This window comes from Hippopotamus amphibius, chromosome 9 (genome assembly GCF_030028045.1).
Source record: "Hippopotamus amphibius kiboko isolate mHipAmp2 chromosome 9, mHipAmp2.hap2, whole genome shotgun sequence".
Lineage (NCBI taxonomy): Eukaryota > Metazoa > Chordata > Mammalia > Artiodactyla > Hippopotamidae > Hippopotamus > Hippopotamus amphibius.
In genome coordinates, this window is record NC_080194.1 from 118,250,980 (window position 1) to 118,270,465 (window position 19,486).

The 19,486-nt window shown below is 52.9% G+C and overlaps 2 protein-coding genes across 3 annotated transcripts in view; one reads left to right on the forward strand and one right to left on the reverse strand.

The window, feature by feature from the left end:
• On the forward strand, positions 1 to 10,218 carry PLK1 (polo like kinase 1). Its single transcript, XM_057695051.1, has 10 exons — positions 1 to 555; positions 1,252 to 1,420; positions 2,178 to 2,322; positions 3,301 to 3,394; positions 4,737 to 4,956; positions 7,633 to 7,788; positions 8,777 to 8,854; positions 9,063 to 9,217; positions 9,319 to 9,501; positions 9,705 to 10,218. Exons 1-10 carry the CDS (start codon positions 148 to 150, stop codon positions 9,909 to 9,911), a joined length of 1,815 nt encoding a protein of 604 aa, XP_057551034.1. The 5' UTR covers positions 1 to 147; the 3' UTR covers positions 9,912 to 10,218.
• The window catches only part of ERN2 (endoplasmic reticulum to nucleus signaling 2), a 21,020-nt gene continuing 11,694 nt past the window's right edge, over positions 10,161 to 19,486 (reverse strand). The window contains exons 12-22 of one of the 2 annotated variants that reach the window (XM_057695050.1): positions 18,704 to 18,859; positions 18,266 to 18,434; positions 13,880 to 13,964; positions 13,552 to 13,741; positions 13,362 to 13,461; positions 13,073 to 13,272; positions 11,648 to 11,798; positions 11,430 to 11,557; positions 10,777 to 10,900; positions 10,626 to 10,693; positions 10,161 to 10,541 (exon numbers count right to left, since the gene is read on the reverse strand). In XM_057695050.1, coding sequence (XP_057551033.1) covers positions 10,329 to 10,541; positions 10,626 to 10,693; positions 10,777 to 10,900; positions 11,430 to 11,557; positions 11,648 to 11,798; positions 13,073 to 13,272; positions 13,362 to 13,461; positions 13,552 to 13,741; positions 13,880 to 13,964; positions 18,266 to 18,434; positions 18,704 to 18,859 — 1,584 coding nt within the window. In that variant the 3' untranslated portion in view covers positions 10,161 to 10,328. The remainder of the gene's footprint in view (positions 10,542 to 10,625; positions 10,694 to 10,776; positions 10,901 to 11,429; positions 11,558 to 11,647; positions 11,799 to 13,072; positions 13,273 to 13,361; positions 13,462 to 13,551; positions 13,742 to 13,879; positions 13,965 to 18,265; positions 18,435 to 18,703; positions 18,860 to 19,486) is intronic. The other variant, XM_057695049.1, reaches the window with a different exon arrangement.

The window sequence follows — 19,486 nt, forward strand, 5'->3', positions numbered from 1 at the left end:
GCGGGTTTGGATTTTAAATCCCCACGGCCAATCAGTAGCGCGTAGGCTTTTGTAACGTTCCCGGCGCCGCGTTTGAATTCGAGGAGGGGCAGAGCTGTGCCAAGCCTCTGCCCAGACCCTTCTAAGTCCGCTAGCAACTCCGGGAACATGAGTGCGGCGGCAACTGCAGGGAAGCTGGCGCGGGCACCAGCCGACCCAGGGAAAGCTGGGGTCCCCGGAGTTGCAGCTCCCGGGGCCCCGCCGGTCGCCCCGCCGGCGAAAGAGATCCCGGAGGTCCTAGTGGACCCGCGCAGCCGGCGGCGCTATCTGCGGGGTCGCTTTCTGGGAAAGGGTGGCTTTGCGAAGTGCTTCGAGATCTCGGACGCGGACACTAAGGAGGTGTTTGCGGGCAAGATCGTGCCAAAGTCGCTATTGCTCAAGCCGCACCAAAAGGAGAAGATGTCCATGGAGATATCCATTCACCGCAGCCTCGCTCACCAGCACGTCGTCGGCTTCCACGGCTTTTTCGAGGACAACGACTTTGTGTTCGTGGTGTTGGAGCTCTGCCGCCGGAGGGTGAGTGTCGCTGCTGAGGGACTAGAGCTGCCCTGGGGACCGGGGTCGGGGCGCCCGCACCCGGAGCTGCTGGGAAAGGGGCGCCCCACGGCTCAGAGCTGCTGGGGAGGAGATTCTGGAAACCTCGAACTGGGGATGGAGGTCTCAAGGAGAGAGAGGGTGCTTGGCCCTTGGGGCTTCTAGGAAGGGGGGTTCCGGTGCAGTGGGGCAGGTCAGGTTGCTTCCAGGGAAGGCTCCCGGACGCTAGGAGTTAGGCGAAGTGGGGGAGGTGCGGGTCTCGGGAGAACCCTGTTGATGGACGCCAGGGCTTCCGGAGTTGCTAGGTGAGGGGTGCTGTGGATCCGGACCTTCCGGAGTGGAGTTGGGTTAGGCAGAGGGTAGTTGGAGCCCGGCTTCGGAGCTTCCGGGGAGGAGAGGGGTCAGGAAAGCGAAGAAGAGGCTGGGGGCGGGGATACTGGGAACTGAGCTTCTGGAGTGAACTGAGAGAGGGGACCCGGTAAGGGACTTGGGAGGGAGCTGGTGCGAGTGCGGGTGCTCTGAATGGTTGTGACCTGGGTTAGGGGAGAGTCTAGATCGTAGTTGTCCCGGGGAAGGAATGGGGGGTAGGGCCCTGGGCTGCCTTTACCCAGTGACACCCCCCTCCCTGCCTTGAGCCTGAGTACCGACTCCCCACTCCTCCTTTCCTCCCCCGCCCAGTCCCTCCTGGAGCTGCACAAGCGGAGGAAAGCACTCACCGAGCCCGAAGCCCGCTACTACCTGCGGCAGATCGTCCTCGGCTGCCAGTACCTGCACCGAAACCGAGTTATTCACAGAGACCTCAAGCTGGGCAACCTCTTCCTGAACGAGGATCTGGAGGTGAAAATAGGTGAGGAGCTGGGCCTACAAGGGCACTTGACACGGCGCTAAATGGGAAAGAGGAGGTGCTTCGAGAGAGGAAATCCGGAAGGAGACAAGGGAGTGGGGAAGAGGATGGTAGGAAGTCTGGGCTGTTGATTGCCTCTAAAAGCCTCTCTTTAGTACAGAAATTTAAAACAAAGAGCCAAAAGCCAGTGTCTTGCCCGAAAATGCATTTTTGGGTGTGTGTGCTCTCCTATACAGTTTTTGGGGTTTTTTTTAAGAATTTGAATTTTTCACCTTTTTTAATTGGGCGGCTTGATGGAAAATTTTGAATTTGGAGCACCTTTTAAACGATTGGGAGCTCCAGCAGCACAGGGGCAGCTCTATGCTGGACTGAAGAGCCGCTGTTCCTTTTAGATGCCCTCTGGTTTGCCCCAGTACCCACCCCCCCCAATCACTTCCTCTCAAACTTGGCAAGTAGCCATCTTGACATTTACTTGCTTCATCCCTGAAGGCATTTGACTTTTGCTTTCCCTAACAATTCCTTTTTAGAAGCAAAGCCCTCCTTTCTAAGGGGAGGGGTGAGGAGGGTCTCTGGGAGGCCCCTCCCGGACAGGCTTGGTGGGAGGATTCCTGAGCAAGGCAAGCCTTGCTGCACACAAGAACTAGAGGCTTGATGGATCACACAACCCTGGTTCTTGATGGTTACACCTGAACCAGCTGTCTGCATTGACACATGACAGAGGCTAGCATCTGAGTCCCCCCTCTTCCTCCCTCTGTCCCAGGGGATTTTGGACTGGCAACCAAAGTCGAATATGATGGGGAACGGAAGAAGACCCTGTGCGGGACTCCTAATTACATAGCTCCTGAGGTGCTGAGCAAGAAAGGGCACAGTTTCGAGGTGGACGTGTGGTCCATTGGGTGCATCATGTAAGTTGGGAGTTGTCTCAGGACCCACCCAGCCTCAGCAGGGGCCTTTTTGGACATCTCACCTGACAGACCTTATCCTGTAGACCATCCTGCCTTTGGAAAGGCTGCTCCAGAGGACAGATTGCCCCAAGAGGATGCCTCATTGCCGTATCTTTTCTTCTCACTGGTATATCCTGTAGGATTCCTGCAGCCCGGGCCATGGGTCCAGGGAGTGGGGGAGGGAAGGTCTCAACAAACCTGCTCTGGTCCCTTGTTCAAGTGTGGCAGACCAGCAGCAGCATCACCTAGGCACTTGTTAGAAACGCAGAATCTCAGGGCCCAGGCTGACTGGATCAGAATCCGGATTTTTAAGATGCTTGAGCTTTTCCATGCACAATAAAGTATTAGCACCACTGATCTAGAAAGCAGCATTGGGTGGGAAGAATTAGGCCAGGAGTTATAGCTGGTAGGAGGAGGTCCTGTGGTCTGTCTGGATCAAGGCCATCAGAGGTGGGTGGGTGGTGGGCAGAGAGTTGGACCTGTTCAGGTTGTCACCCTGGGTACTGGAGAGTTAGAACTGTGTTGTCGTAATGGCTTTCCTGCTTCTTAGCAGTGGAACTTTTTCAAATGAAAACTTGCTGCTTTAGGTACAGAACTATTAACTGTGCAGCTGCCTCTGTAGGAACAGGCAGCCCACCTGCTTTGACTGTTTTGTGTTGGCTGGCAGCGTCTGGGGCCCTAGATTAGTGCAGGCTATAGCGGAAAAGTCAGTGGCCCGTGAGAACCCTGTCTCATCACCTGTATTCTACTGAGGGCTCCTCCCTGCCAGTGACCTGGCTCCTGGGACTGCTCAGTGGATTTGTGGACTGTCCCCTGGGGCCCCAGAGTCATAGCGAATGTCCAGAAGATGTCTGACTTCCCTTCTGGCCCTGAGAGGATTCCTCCTGCATCTGGGTTTTGGTGGGGAGCCTTGGGCCAAATCCCTCCTTGTGCTTACAGGTATACCTTGTTAGTGGGCAAGCCACCTTTTGAGACCTCTTGCCTAAAAGAGACCTACCTCCGGATCAAGAAGAATGAGTACAGTATTCCCAAGGTGACTAAAAACACTTTAAGTTTAAATTTATTTTATTTAACTTTCCACCCCAAAGCTATATGAGCCCAGCCACATCCTGGGGACAGAGGTGGTTCAATCCCACCCCTAGGGTGGCTGTAAGAGCTTCGGAGGGTCCTTGTCTAAAATTGCATACAGAACTTGATATACGTGCACAAAAGCCTGTTTTCTTCAGGAGAGTCTGTAGGTTCTCAAAGGTTGGGCAGATAACCCAAAAGGTGTGTAAAACAGAGAGAGAGAGCGCGGAAAGAGAGGAGGAGGCAGGCGGAGAAGTGCTGCTTAAGCCTTGGAAGTAGACAGTCTTGATTCAGATGGGCTCTACCACTTAGCAGCCAGATTACAATGGACACATGGCCTGAATCTTCTGAGCTGCAGTTTCCCAGCTATGAAATGGAGTCCCTGCCCCAGAGCACCGTGCGTACAGTAAGCGCTCACAGAATTGTGAACAGCTGTGAAGCAAAGTGGCGTGCTTTCGCAGCCGCCGGTGTGAGTGCATTGAGAGGGGTAGCCTGTAGCAGTCAGGCACACGGCTGCTTTCCAGTTTGGTGTCTTTGCCTTGTGCGAAGCCAGGAGCCTCCATGAGGACAGATGGACGGAATCTGTCGCAAAGGGTCAGTTACTGGACAGAGCACAGAGTGGTTCTGAGTGGGGGTGTTGCAGCCGCCTGTGCCTTGGTATAGGTGCTGGCTCTCCCACTCACTAGGGGTGTGTTCTTAGGCACTTAACCTCTCTGTGCCTCAGTTTCCTTATCTGCAGAAGAGGGATGGTAATAGAGATCTTCACCACTTGGGTGTTTCTGTGAGGGTTAAATGAATTAATATACATGCAGGGCTTAGAATATCTTGCTGGTACATAGTAAGTGCATAGTTGTTGCTGGGCTATTACTCTGACCTGCTCTGGGTTGGATCTCTTCACCAGGGCTTCAAGCTCGGTGCTGTGTCCCCATTTTATAGATGAGGATACAAAGGCCCAGCAAGTAGGGTTAGTTGTCACAGCTGGTATTAAGGGACAGAACTGGGACTTAAACCAGGTCCTTATGACTTCCAAGCCTGTGTTCTCAAGTGCTGCTCTAGTGGTGAGCAACTTGAATTACGCAAGAGCAAATTTTGGGGGAAGATGACCTCAAGAGGAAGGAAAAGTGGTCACTCTCCCAACTTAGGCTGACACTTGGCAACTCAGTAAAGCTGCTAGCGGAAACTTGGCATGTTTATAGCCGTTGAACGTGGCAGGGTCAAGGCCGAGTTGGGGGCTGCAGTTTCTTTGCGGCAGTGCTGTGCTTGGGTCCCCGTCACATCCTGCTTATGGCCCTCCCTCTCTGCTCCAGCACATCAACCCCGTGGCCGCCTCCCTCATCAAGAAGATGCTTCAGACAGATCCCACTGCCCGTCCAACCATTCACGAGCTGCTCAATGACGAGTTTTTCACCTCTGGCTATATCCCTGCCCGCCTCCCCATCACCTGCCTCACCATTCCTCCGAGGTTTTCAATTGCTCCCAGCAGCCTGGACCCCAGCAGCCGGAAGCCTCTCACCGTCCTCAATAAAGGTAAACCAGTGTCTGGGTAGACAGCAGACTCCAAGAGAGCCTAGGCCTCAGGTGTGCAGTAGGACAGGCTCCAATCCTTGAATCCATGGTGTCCCCATCCTCGTGTGGCAAAATGCCCTTCGCCGCAGCCCTGTCAGGAAAGACAGACCTTACCATGGTTGAATCAGACCTGCCATGCCCCAAAAGAAGAGAGTGGCTGAACACCATGCCTGAAAAATTCTTATTTAAAAAAATTGCCTGTATCACCTTGCATGGTTGATTAGAAAAAAAAAATGCTGAAAAATGTCAGAGCTCAGTGCAGTGGGACCCCCACATCCCCACGAGACTCGGCACTTATCAAGATTTGTTGTGTTTGCTCCATCATTCCTTTTTTGTTCCTTTGAAGTATTTTTGAAGTCAGTCCCAGACATCTTGCCATTTTACCCCCATAAACATCAGTATGCATCTCTTTAAAAGGGTGGACATTTTTGTACAAAACCACATCCCATTGTTTGGGTTGTCATTGTTTCTGGGTCTCCCTAGAGAACAGAATTAGGACATACATGATTGGGGGAGGGGGAGTAATTTATGCTGCTATTTCTGATTCACGTTTTTTGAACACTTTATTTTGATATTATTTCAAATTATGAAAATATAAGAATAGACGAAAACCACCTGTATCTCGTACCCCCTTTTCTCTACCAATTAACATTTTTCTTCATTTACTTTCTCTCTCATTATATATATCTAAATTTTTTTCCCCAAACCATCTGATAATAAGTGGTACATATTCTGGCCTTTACTACTTAATACTTCAGTGTGTATTTCCTAAAAACTATTCTTTTACATAACCACAGCACAGGATACAGGTATCAAGTTCAGGAAATTTAACATTGACTCAGACTTGTCTTACAGCAATCTTTTTCTCCACTGTGAAGTTACTACTTTAATTTTCTTTTGGTAATATATGTGTCCGATTTAAATATAATAATATAGGATTTTTACTTCTTTAATTTTATACTTGTATTTCTTTTCCCTTGCACTGAAAACCTTGTTTCCTTACATTATATACATGAATTTTCAACACCTATAAAATATGTTATGAAATGATGTTTATTTTCTTGAAGTTCTATTTTGTATTTCTCTATGTGGATATAGCACCAATTTAATATATGAGTTCATTTGCTTCAGTTATAATACTGCTATTTTAAAGATTACTTTTTTACTTTGGCTTTAATTTTTGATATTTTCACTGGTTATGTTACTGTTTCCTTTGACTGGTGAGCACTTGGTTAAGGTGGGACCTCCATTGCAGAATTACTGTTTTTCCTTTGTGATTAATTAATACCTTATGGGGAGCTACTTTGAGAGGATTCTATTTCTTCTCAGACTTTAGCCCACTGATTTTAGCATCTGTAGTGGATCCTGCCTGCAGCAGTTATTACTGTAATATTCTAATGGTGATTTTTCTCTTTTTCTTGTTCCTTCTACATCCATTAATTGGAGTTCTTCTGTAAGAAAGAGCTGTCCCTTCTCTCCCATTTCTTTATTTGGTTATTTGTGTCAGTATAGATTCATGGATATTTATTCTTGGAGCTATAATGTAATATTGTTATTTTAAGGATTGCTATTTTTTTTCTTTTGGTATTAATTTTTGAACGTAAAGCATTGTTCGAAACTTACCCAAAAGTAGAGTGAAGTTTCTTTGGAATACGTAAGTCTCCATTTGTTCATCCTCTGTTTTCAGTGATTATCAACATTTGCCCATACTTGTTTTTATCTTTTCCACCTTCTTCCCCTTTTTTTGCTAGAGTTTTGTTTTGTTTTTTGGCCATGCTGAGTGGCTTGCAAGATCTTAGTTCCCCAAGCAGGGATCAAACCCAGGCCCCTGCAGTGAAAGTGTGAAGTCCTAACCCCTGGACCACCAGGGAGGTCCCTTGCCAGAGTTTTTAAAGCAAGTCCCAAATATGTTGTTATTTCACACTTAAGTCCTTACTACAGCATAGATTTTTTAAAATTGAAAATTCAGGTCTTTAAATAGCTAAAGAATTTCATATTACAGAAGGAGAACTAGCACGTTAGTGGGGAGAGAATTTAACATTTAAGTATAAAGACAATAAAAATCATCCATGCTTCTACCACCCAAATATAACCGATATTAAATTTCAGTGTGTATTGTTTCAGATTTCAGTCACATATAAGTACATAAAGCACATTTTAGGGTGGGAAAAAATCTCTTACATTTTCATTAAATGCCTGCTTAATCCATCTTGCTGATGGCTTGCAATTTACTGAGCCCTCCCATTTTCCTGGATGCAGAAGATGCTTTTAATTCTTGGATTGAAGCCGGGCAGCTCCAAGCTGCTCGTGCCTTTGAGCTGTCTCCCTGAGTGACCACAGGTGCCCTGCAGGGCCCGACATTGGGTTAAAGGTCTGAGCATTTGAAGCTCTATGGCTATGTGTGGCCATGAAGCCTTCCTATAGGGCTAGCGTAGCCCTGGAGGTACCACTGAGTAAGTTCCAGGTGCTGTCACATGAGCGGGCAGCTGCTGCTCTCATAACCTGGCACTTACCTAAAGCAGCAGCAGCACAAAGAGCTTTTCTCTGGGAGCAATACCAGCTGTGGCCGGGGGTCCCGCGCCCTCCCAACCTGCAGCCTTTGTGCCCAGCTCATGGCCATGCCTCCTCTCCTTCCAGGCATGGAGAACCCCATGGCCGAGCGTCCCCGGGAGAAAGAGGAGCCGGCGGTGCGGGAGGCCAGCGAGGCAGTGGACTGCCATCTCGGCGACATGCTGCAGCAGCTGCACAGCGTCAACGCCTCGAAGCCCTCCGAGCGGGGGCTGGTGAGGCAAGGTGGGCACTGCGGGCCGGGGCGCCTAGAGAGGGCAGCCAGGTCAGCCCCAGAGTGCCGGGGGTGTGTCCCTGGCCCCATCATGCCTTTACTTCCCCCATTTCCTGTACGTTACAGTCCAAACAAGGTAGCCTGCTGGCCCAGGCCCTCTGTGCTCGGGCCCCTTCCTTCTTTTTCTGACTCATCTGTTCTGTCCCCACAAGTGCCCCACTTTCCAGCACTTCCGTATATGCCACCTGTGTACATTTGCACGCACTGTCTCCTCTGCTCAGGGGATTCCTCTGTAGCCTTTAAGATAGTGGAAACAACAGACGCCGATGTACTTCAGCCTCAGGGCCTTTGTTCGCTCTGTTCCTTTCTCTTGGCACACGCTTCCTCCAGATCCCTACATGCTTCACACTCACCGCCTTCGTGCAGCATCACCTCCAGGAGCATCTCCCTGTCCCCCACTCCTCTCACCTGCTTTGTTTCTCCACAACACTTCTCATCGAACATAGTCTAAAGTTCCCATGTTTGTTTATTGTATTTAAAAAGGAGGGATCATTACATGCACAGAACATAACATCGTCACATGTCTGGGATTGTCTGTCTTCTCACAATTTGTTAATCACTCCAACTCACTGAATCTCACCGTGTAGAAGTAACTTACATGTTTTGCACATATTTGCTTTGGTTGGCCTCTGTCCCTAGAGCCAGGATGCAGGCTCGGAGAGGGCTGCGTTCTGTCACTGCTCACGGCCTGTGACAGCGCCTGGCACACAGTGGGTTTTCGATAAGTGGGTCAGCTGAGTGCATGAGTGGAGTCAGCACCCTGCACTGTAACTTTCTGCTTCAGTGCTGCCTGGCTAAGCTCACTGCTGGCAGAGGCCCTGCTTTGCGCTTCTCTGGGCCCCCAGGCCTCTTGACCAAGCTCCCTGGTGTGGGCCTCCCGAGTGGACCAGAGGGGAAGAGCCTGGTCCTGACCAATCATCTTGTCTGTTTCTGTCCCAGAGGAGGCTGAGGATCCCGCCTGCATCCCCATCTTCTGGGTCAGCAAGTGGGTGGACTATTCGGACAAGTACGGCCTCGGTAGGTCTCTCCCAGGTGGGTGGGTGGGTGGGTGGCTCAGGTGCGGCCTAGCAACCCTTTGAGTTGTTACAGGCTCTTGCCTTTCTTGGCTCCCGGGTCCTCTTCTCTCAACACTCCTGTCTCCATCCCAGGCCTCCTAGCTCCAGCTCCCAATGCCCCCCCTGCTCCCCCGTCCCCCTTTCTGAGGTCTCCCTCCACCTGCCACTAGGGTATCAGCTGTGTGACAACAGCGTGGGGGTGCTCTTCAATGACTCAACACGCCTTATCCTCTACAACGACGGCGACAGCCTGCAGTACATCGAGCGCGACGGCACAGAGTCCTACCTCACCGTCAGCTCCCATCCCAACTCCTTGATAAAGAAGGTGAGTGCCGGCGGGCCCACGTGGCCCAGTGTTGCCAGGAGTGAGGGCCGTGCCCGGGGACAGGCTCTAACTCTGGATGCCCTCCCTCACTGTCCAACCAGATCACCCTCCTCAAGTATTTCCGAAACTACATGAGCGAGCACTTGCTGAAGGCAGGTGCCAACATCACGCCCCGGGAAGGCGATGAGCTAGCCCGGCTGCCCTACCTGCGCACCTGGTTTCGCACCCGCAGCGCCATCATCCTGCACCTCAGCAACGGCTCCGTGCAGATCAACTTCTTCCAGGTGAGCTGGGGGGTTCCCTGTGCCTCTCAGTGGCCCATGGAGTTGGGTGGGGAGTGGGAGGCAGGCAGTAGACGGGAGTAAAATGCCCCCTCTCCCTCCACCAGCTGGGATATCTTCCTTCTCCCGCGAACACACACAAGCAGCTGGGAGCTTCCATCCCCGATAACCCCGTCCACCCATCCCCTCCCCTCCTCCCATCACAGGACCACACCAAACTCATCCTGTGCCCACTGATGGCCGCCGTGACCTACATCGACGAGAAGCGGGACTTCCGCACGTACCGCCTGAGCCTCCTGGAGGAGTACGGCTGCTCCAAGGAGCTGGCCAGCCGGCTGCGCTACGCCCGCACCATGGTGGACAAGCTGCTGAGCTCACGCTCAGCCACCAACCGCCTCAAGGCCTCCTCGTAGCCCCCCACCCCCACCCCCCTGGACTGGCGCCTTTCTTCCCCCCACCAGCACCTTGGCCCACACTGGTTAGCTCCTGTGGTGCTGTTTTAGAGTGTGTCCCCCGGCCCTGGGGGCTGGGGCAAGAGCTACACCATCCCTGCAGGTGGGGGCTGCTATGTAAGTTATTTTTGTACATGTTCTGGTGTGGGTTCTGTGGCCTCTTCCCCTTCCCTCTCAGCCCCACCATATGAATTGTACAGAATATTGCTATTGAATTCGGGACGGTCCTTTTCTTGCCTTTATACACATTAAACATATGTGAATCTTCCTTTTCTTGTGTTCCCTGAGGGGCGCCTGGCCCCCGGGCTCCGGCCACGCTGCTGCTCCGGTGTCCCCGGCGGCCCAGCCTCTTGCGGGTGTTTTCCACGCTGGGCCAGCTCAGCTCCCGGCCGCCCCCGGGCTCGGTCCCTGGGCCCCTGAGGCGGGCAGGTAGTAGGGCAGGAAGAGGCTCTGGGAGGCGCAGCTCCGCATGGCGTGGTGCGTGTGCAGCAGCAGCCGCGGGAAGCGGCCTGTGAAGTACTGGACGAAGCTGCCAGGGAGGGGACCCAGCGCTTGCTGCACCTCGTCCGGGAGCTCCCTGTAGTGATGCTTCTGGAGGGATCGGAGCGGAGAGCCCGGGCTCAGCTGGACCAGGCCTCCCCGCTCCCTGGGCCCCTCCCGAGCCCCGGGACACACCTTGTTCCTCACTGCACGGAGCAGGTCTCGCACTGACGTCCCCTTATACGACCGGAATCTGCGCAGATCTGTGGACAGGGAGGTGGTCGGCACAGCCGCCCCCGCTGGGCTCCGCCCCTGGCCTCCCAGGCCACCTGAGTCTGGCCTCTACCTGTCTGCAGCGGCACCGAGATGTGCCTGCGCCAGTCACCCCGGACCACCTCGGAGCCTCCCGCCTCCAGCGCCGTCACCAGCGGCCCCTGCTCAGGCTCCTTCTCCAGCCAGTCGCTGACATCCTAGGACCCACAGAGCCCCTGAGCCTCCTGACCGGGGTCGGAGGCCACTTGCCAGGAGAGCCCTATGGCTGGGGGAGGGGAGCAGCCTGGCTGCTCAGTGTAGGGTAAGGAGTATCACCTCCTGCGGAGTGCAGCTTCTCTGTGCTGTGCATAGTCTAATCCCACCTGTGACGGAGATGCTGTTTCCGTTTTACAGATGTGCAAACAAGCTCCAGGGGCTCAAGGTCACAGAAGTGGAATGGGCTGTCTGGCACGGGTATGGCATGAGAGACGACTAGGGCTGAAAGGAACGGGGTGTATTCTCACTCGAGGGGCAGCTGGGCTGGGGAAGTGGTGGTGAGGAGACTGTGCAGCGGCAAGAGGGCAGCGTTCAGGAATCTGGGCTCTGCCATGGTTTAGATAAGGAGCTGGGCTGCCTCGAACAGGTAGGCGAGTCTCCTATCCCCCAGCCAACCTGGCGTCCCCTTTCTTATTGCTCAGGACCCAAACACGGGACTTCCTGGGAATGCTCCCCACATCTCCTCCTGACCTGGAAGAACTGGAGCTGCTTGGCTCTGCTCCAAAAGAAGGGGTGGGCCAACACCTGGTGAGCAGAGGGGCGAGCCTGCGGCGGGGGGCTCAGCATGGCCTCCACCAGGTTCCGGGCAACGACTTTGTCTGTAGGGGCAAGAGGGAGGGATGGCTTCAGGCCCGCCCAGCCTCTCTGCCCTGCTTCCTCCCTCCCCTGTCAGCCCAGGGCCCCCTCACCATGGGCCTCTTCCTCCAGGTGAGCCAGGCAGGGAGCCCCCGCGAGGATGTTTGCCTGGCGATAAAAAAGACTCTCTCCGAAGGGGTGGCTGCCACCAGAAAGCACATAGTAGAACACGCAGCCTGCAGAGAAGATGTCCACTGCGCTGGTCTGGGGGCAAGAGGGACCAGCATGAGGAGGAAGTCTCTGCTCCAGGAAGTCTGTCTGGCTCCATTCTCCCCTGGGCTGGTGCGGCAGCTGGGGCTCTGGTTCAGACAGGAACTCAGGGATACTTCCCAAGAGCCATCTTCTTGGCCCTAGATCCCCTCCCCTCTAGACTGTTGAGAGGGACCTGTGATTTTTCATCCGGAATCTTTGCCCCTACTGAGCCGCTAGTTTAGGTTTCCAAGCATCATTCCTTCAGGTCTGGTGGTGAAGCTGGCCACCCACGAGGCAATAAAGCAGCAACGAGGACCGTATGATCTGACACCGGCCCTGTCCGCACACGGCCTCTGGCACTGAGCTCCAGCTGGTTGCCTCCAGGGGACTTTCTGGTGGCAGAGCTTTGATTTTCCAAGAGAATCCAGAAATTTAGACTTTTATGTGCAATTTCTCAGAAGTTAAAATATTGACTGCTAATTAAAAAAAAAAAAAATCAAAACCTGCCTAGGCTCCAAACATCAGTGCTTTGGTCTTTGGGCCTCCAGGTTGCCACTTCTAGCTTTCTCTCAACTTTAGGGTGGGGGGTGGCTTTGCCTGGTGACCGTCCTTGTGTGTTACTCTCATCCATGCCTGTGACACCACCCCATCCCACCACACACACACACTAACTCAAAAATCTATAATCCTGGGGTCTCCAACTCATATGTCTCCGGGGGTCAGACACAGCTCTGTGCTTCAGTTATGTTAGCTCATCTGATGCTTCCCAAACCCTCCACGTCTGGGTGGCTCTCCACGCTGGCTATGTGTTAAGATCACTGGGGGTCCGTTACTGGGTGTAGGGCCGGGGGACCTGAAAGTTCCCCAGTGATTCTGCAGCACAGGAGAGATGAAAACTATTTTCTAGTTCAGAGGTTCCCCAACCTCGGTACTATTGACATTTTGGACCAGGTAATTCTTCATCCTGGGGGACCATCCAGTGCATTGTAGGATGTTTCGCAAGCATCCCTGGCCTCTGCCCGTTAGATGGCAGTAGCAAGCCTCCCTTCCCCTGCCGAGTGTGACAGCCAGAAATGTCTCCAGACATTGCCCAATGATGGCAAAAATCATCCCTGGTTGAGAACCACTGCCCTAGGTAAGAAGGGGGGAGTTATCCCCACTTTACAGATGAGGAAACAGGCTTGGAGGAGTGACTGAAGGTAAAACAGCAGGTGATTTGGAGCCCTGACAGGAGAGGCCCTGGACAGGGAGGGATTCCTATGGACTGGGGCGGCAGGAGGACTCACAGGGCTGTCTGGGGGCAGGAGCTGCAGGAGCTCGGGCGCCATCCAGCCTTCTGTGCCGGGGATGCCCGAACGGAGGCTGAAGCTGCAGCGGCCGGCGGGCAGCTTCTTGCAGAGGCCAAAGTCTGAGAGGACCACTCTGCCTCGGCCCTGGCTGTCGGGCTCCGCGATGAGGACGTTGCCTGGCTTCAGGTCCCGGTGCACTGTGAGAGCAGAGCAGTGCAGAGCTGAGCTGAGCTGAGAGCTGAGTGGGGAGCCAGGGGCTTGGATGGAGGGCGGGAGGGGCCGGTACCTATGTGTAAGGAATGCAGGTGGGCTAGGCCCGCCATCAGCTGCTGCAGCGCCATCCCAGGCTCGAGGCCCCAGCTGTCCGGCTCCGGGTGCTCCACGTACTGGGAAGCAGCAAGGGACGGAGCGTCACCCCGCAGCCCAGGCACCCCCCACCCCCCGCCCCCCCATCGGTCCCTGAGCACAGGCCTCACCTCCCGCAGCGAGGCCCTGCAGAGCTCCAGGGCGATGTAGTGGAACTGGGGTCCCCGCTCAGTGCAGAAGTAGCGGAGCACGTTGGGGTGCCTGTCCGACTCCTGCAGCAGCTGCACCTCCCGCCGGACCAGGCCATAGCACTCACGGAGGAGCCGCTTGACAGCCACTGCCCGCCCCTCGAACTGTCCCCTGGGAGGTGGTGAGCGGAGGTCCAGAGGGCAGACGAAGGGGAAGGTTAGGAACTGTACCCAACTCGGGGGTTTTTTGAAAGAAAGGCTCTGCAAGGGCCAGTGACCATCTCCAGCCCAGCTCCTGGTTGCCACTCACCGGAAAACAAAAGTACCTCCTGCCCCGCGGCCCAGCACATCCTTGGGGTTGAAGGAAATCTTTCCCACCACGGTGAGCTGCTCGGCTGCAGGGGGAGGAGAGGGGGTATCTCAGGAGCCTCTGCCCACGGCCACCACCCTGCCCAGTCCCCCCGCCCCCACTTCGACTGCTCTCTGGCCTCCCCTTTCCACACGCTGCCTGGTGCCAGACTGCCCAGGTTCAATATCTCGTGCTATTACTTACACCGTGTGAGTTTGGGCAAGTGACACCTGCTGTGCCCTGGTTTTCTCATCTGTAAAATGGGGCTATGTCAAGGATCCCGCATAATCTCATTGAGAGGAGTAACAGAAGAAAGGGTGGGGGAGAGGTTTGCTCTGCCATCCTCTTTTATCATGCCTCTCTCTTTTGGCATTTTCTGGCAGGTTTCTTTCCTTTACCCACCTCCACCAGGTATAATAAACCCTTTTAATTGAGGAATTAGCTTCAAACAGGAAGGTGAGTTTTGGCAGCCAGAAGCACGATGAGGGTGGATGCTGTCCAGAAAAGACTGTCCTGGAAGGAGGGTGAGGTGCAGTGGACATTTGGATGCCGAGCTGTCCCAGAGTTAGTTCTAGGGCAGCGGGGAGCCCCTGGAAGGCCTTGGTTTCCGGTTAAGAAGGGCATGGTTGGCTCAGGCGAGCAGAGGACTTGGACAGTTACTGCTCTTCCTTTTGGGTCACTTGCAAGAGACCCCCTCACAATGACCCAGGTGTGTCTGGGCAGGTTGCACCCTGCTCATCTCCAAGGGGCCCCATGCTCACAGCTATGTGTGTCTGGCGCCCCTAGAGTCGTGTGCCCCTCCATGGCCCTGAGAACACTCTCCTTAGGAAGAGCTGCCAGCTTCAGTCTCTCTAATCAGCTCTGGGAAAAGCAAATGAAAATCAGCATCAGGGATCAGTGAGGAAAGTATTGGGCTGCCCCTCAGCACTGGTCTGGGTTTTCTGCTTAAACAGTCACTCTCATCTGCTGACGAGACGCAAGCGGTAACCGAAATTCGTACACCCTGGACTCTCGGGAGTGGGGGCCCGGGGCCTTGCTGGAAGCACGTCACCCACAGGTAAGATGGGCCTGTCTCTCCGGCAGCTCAGAGGGAAGGGACAGAGCTGCTGGCAAGCCTGTTTGAACAAGCCCTGCTCAGCCGGCTCCAGGTGAGGGTCCCTGAGCACTTCTGGCCCCTCTTCTGTACCACTGGCTTGGTTCTGCTGGGTTTCCCGTCTCTTGCACGTCTGCCTTCCCTGCTCTGGATGCCCTTGGCATGAGGTAAACACTCGTTACGTGCTTTCTGGGTTAGATTCAGAATCTAGACTCAGGAGCACCGTCAGTGCTGCGATGGAGGCCAGACTTCTGGCCTTGAATGCAGAAATAACGAGCTGGGAGGCTCCGTCTGCACACACTTATGCACCATCATTTGCTCAGCCTTCTGTGTCAGGATGATGGAGAAGGAGCGAGTGCAGGAGAGAAGTTCTAAAGTAATCCAAAGTTGTCACAGGACGGGGCAGCAGTGTACAGTCAGAATTCCCTCTGAGAACCCGAAGAATATGGGATGCACTGTGTTGCTTCTTTTACACGTGTTGGGAAACCATTAAAGTCTGTCACCTACCTTCATGCGTGTTGCCAAAATGCAAACAGAGGTACCATCCCAGAGGTGACCTGCCTTTGAGTTCCTGGCTTTGTGAGTCTGGGGTGGGGGTTCCATGAGGCTTTCTGCCTTCATTTCCTCTTCCATAAAATCAGCATTATGATAGTATCCACCTCACAGAAATGTTGTGAATATCACAGGAGTTCAGACAAGCACAGCATTTAGAACAGTGCCCCGGTACACAGTAAGCGCTATATAAATGTTAGCTCTCGGTGTGAGCTGTGGTTCAGGATTGACGGCGCCCACGTGGTGCTGAATGTACCATGTAGCTGGGGGTCCTGGAGGACACCCAACTAAGCACGTATAGATGGATTTGTGGAGGTTAAATGAGAGGCGGACGGGCCTCCACTGTAGATTTCGTGAACCATAAAAGGTCCCAAGGAACGTTCCTCTCCCTGCACCAAGAGGAGGACCAAGACTTCCAAGGTCAGAGTTCCTGATATAGATGTCGTAGGAACAGGTTAGGGGCTGCCACAAGGTGCCGGTGTGGAGGGCTTTTTTGGAGAGCGATTCTCACAGCTTTTCTGCCATCTGCCACATTCGTTTATTTGACTCTCCCTGCACTAGAGATTTTGATACACTGGACTCCAAACTGCTGCATATTGGATGGGCAAGCCCTAGCCTATTAACTCTGTCTGTTCCTCACACCTCCTCCACACATATTCACTCCATATATATTTACTGAGTTGAGAAGGGCTATTTAAGAATCTCCAGTGGCCAGTGTCCGTCTCTGACTCAACAGATATTCCCTGAGCCGTGCTCTGGGTTGAGATTGCAGCAATAAGCAAGGCAGGCTTAGCCCAAGCACCTGTTGGCCAGTTTTCCACAGTCCCCACCACTCCCTATTCTCTCTCCTATGTGGCTCCTTCACGTGTCTACTTTACCCACCTGACCTACCCATGAGAGTGAGTTTGCAACCCTCCTTTCACCTTGCAGAATGCGTACCCTGCTTTCTCTCATCTCTGAAGCTTCTCCTGTGCTGTTAGTGCCACCTGGGCTGCCCTTGCTCCAGTCCTCCCTGTTCACCCGGGGAATTCCTTCTTCACCTTGGAATCACAGCCTGGACCTCACTTTGAGGACACGTCCCACGCCCCCACATCTGAGCTGCATGCCCCTCCTCTGCCCTTCCTATAGCTCCCTGTATCCCCGCCACCCCCACATCACGGCATTTATCACAGCGCCTAATGACAGCCTGTCCTTTCCAGGCTTTGCCTAGAGGTTGTGAAAACACCAAAGTAAAGTTTATTAAACCTTTAAACAAAGAAAGTAAAAGAAATAGAAAGGTTTCTTTTAAATTACAGAGGGAATCTAGTATTATATAGAGATTGTTACCACTGAGTTTTGTAACAAAGGTACCAAGCTCTAGGTGGGTGTCGCATTTTCTTGGATTCTTGTCCTGAAGCACTGATATCACTTTATTTTCTTATAAGTGGGTAAAGAAGTTTGGGTATTTTATATAACAAGGTGGCCTGGAGGAGGCAGGGCTGGGATTCAACATCCTCTTTCCTCCTTCTCTGAGGATTATTGGTATCTACAGACTTGCAAGGGGACTGAGGAGACGTCTGGGGAAGGAACTCCATCCCGTCAGTGACTGGGGTCTGGTCAACCGTGGTCGTGAGGGATGCTTGAAGGATGATGGTGGGAGGAATGGCAAGGGCAAGGTCCTTTGACAAGAACCACCTGGGACAAGGTGGAGTCTGGGTCGTCTGGGGAAAGACTTGGCTCGAGTCAGAAGGTCCAAGGAGATGAGTGTTTCAGGGTGCAATAGGGTGAATGTTACTTGGACCACCCAGAGCCGGTAAACGGACTGGAACTGCAACCCTCAGGGCTCAGGCAGCGCTGCAGTGGGGGGCTCTCTACTGCTGCTTCTGCCTGCATCCTCAGTGCAGGGAGGTAAACGCAAGGCGGGGCTTTGGGAGCAGTATGGGAGCAGCATGCCAAGCGTGGGGCGGACTTCACGCCGAGCTAAGGGCACAGCAGAGTGGCTCCGAGGCAGGAAGCAGCGGTTTGAACAGTGACAGGAGGAGCCAGCAGCAGTTCACACAAAGGAATGAGGCCAGCCCATCCCGGAGCCAAAGAAGCGAGAGGGAAATAGCCTCGACTGACCAATAAAAGCACATGGAAGTTCCCCTGGGGCATCCCACAGATTCCAGAGGAAGCTTGAAAGGGCTTGTTTATAGGATGAAATTGAGAAAAGGGAAGAGAAATGTTGAAAAAATAAAAAGTCCTAAAGAGTAAAGGAACCAAATGGTACCTAGGGGATTTACTATTATTGTTACCAAATATGATGTTATTTTAACAGAAATATTAATAACATCACGTAGTCTGATTTAATAACAAGGGTGATGGTAACCTCTCATAATGAGCTGATGTAATGGGGTGGGTGTTATTATTACCATTTGACAGATGAGAAAACTGAAGTTCAGAGGAGTTAAGCAATTCATCAATGTTAACAGTTAGTGGAGTTAGATCTATACCCAGTTCTATCTGCAGCCAGGGTCCTTGAACATAACGACAACAGTAAAAATAACGGCAAACCTTTCTAGAGGGCTCAACTACATAGCAGGCACTGTTCAGAGTTCTCTCCTACTAACTCATTTAGGCTTGGCTATCCCACTGTAGTGGGTTCTAATAAACCGACTTTGAAGTCAAACCTGCCCCTCTCTTTTCCGTCCCTGACTTTGTCTTTCCTGTTCATGTAAGCTCACCTTCAGGGTCTTCGAGTGGCTGGTCTTGCTCTGGGGGGTTTTGAAGCCTCTTCCGGCTCTGTGGGGTGGCCCCCAAGGGCTGGGACTGAGCATCCTGTGAGATGTGAGAAGAGCCTGCAGGTGCCAGGGGAGCCTGTTTCCGCTGATTCTCTGCCAGCTGCTGTTGCTGCTGCTGAAACATGGAGGCCTAAGCGGGCTCGGCCTTGGCCAGCCCCTGCCCCACGATGGGCCCAGAAGCTGTGCCTGAGATGGCCTGTCCCTGGAGCATTGGCATAAAGAGCACACTATCAAGGGCTCTGGGAGCTGCTAAGAGGAAGGCAGAGGGCAGAACTAGATCTGGGGGAGGGAGAAAGTTGCCAAGCGGTCTTGGAGAGGAGAAGCAGAGTTCCCCCCAAGAAGATGGTAAGATGGACCTGAGGGCAGGGGTGATGAGCTTACCTGCCTCATCAGGAAGAGAATCCATCCTCCCAGGAGGAGAGCCGTAAGGCTGGCTGTCCACAGGTCTTGGGGTCCTAGTCCTGGATACAGGTCTGGGGTTTTCTCTTCAGGATGCAGCTCCAGGTTCGAAGGTTCCTCCTGGCTCGGGGTCGGGAGCTGGGGACAAAGAGCCTCTCACTCTTAGCAGCCTCTCCCACTGTGCAACCCCTAATCCTTTTTCTTCACCCAGTATAGGGTTGGGCTTAGCTGAAGGGGTGACCAGTGAGTGGGCTATATTGTGGGAAATATGGCTCTCTCCATGGTGCTGAAACATTATGGTGCCCCAGGAGATTGGTCTTTCAAATCTAGCTGAGCACCAGCATCTCCTGGGCTGTCACTAAAAAATTACAGACATTCTTGGGGCATCACCAAAAAATTCAGATATCCACCTCCAGAGATCCTGAATTCAGTGGGTTTTTCTAATGAACAACCAGATTTGAGAACTATGTCTTTGGGTCACGCCTATTCCTTCGAAACTTGAACTACTAGTGACTCTTGTCCCATCCTCTCCCAGGAGGGCATGCTTTTATAGTTTTTCTGTTTTCATTTTCTCACTTGATAAATATTTTGTAACATTTAAACTGAAGAGGAATGAAGAAAACTGTGACCCATGTTTCATAATTTAGGTAGCCAATAACTTTTTGACACTTCTAACACTTTTCTGGCAGTAACAACAAAAAAGATTTTCTTCCAAGAAATGGTGAGGTCAATTGAGCCACCCCCAAATGTTACTCCTAGAAGCCT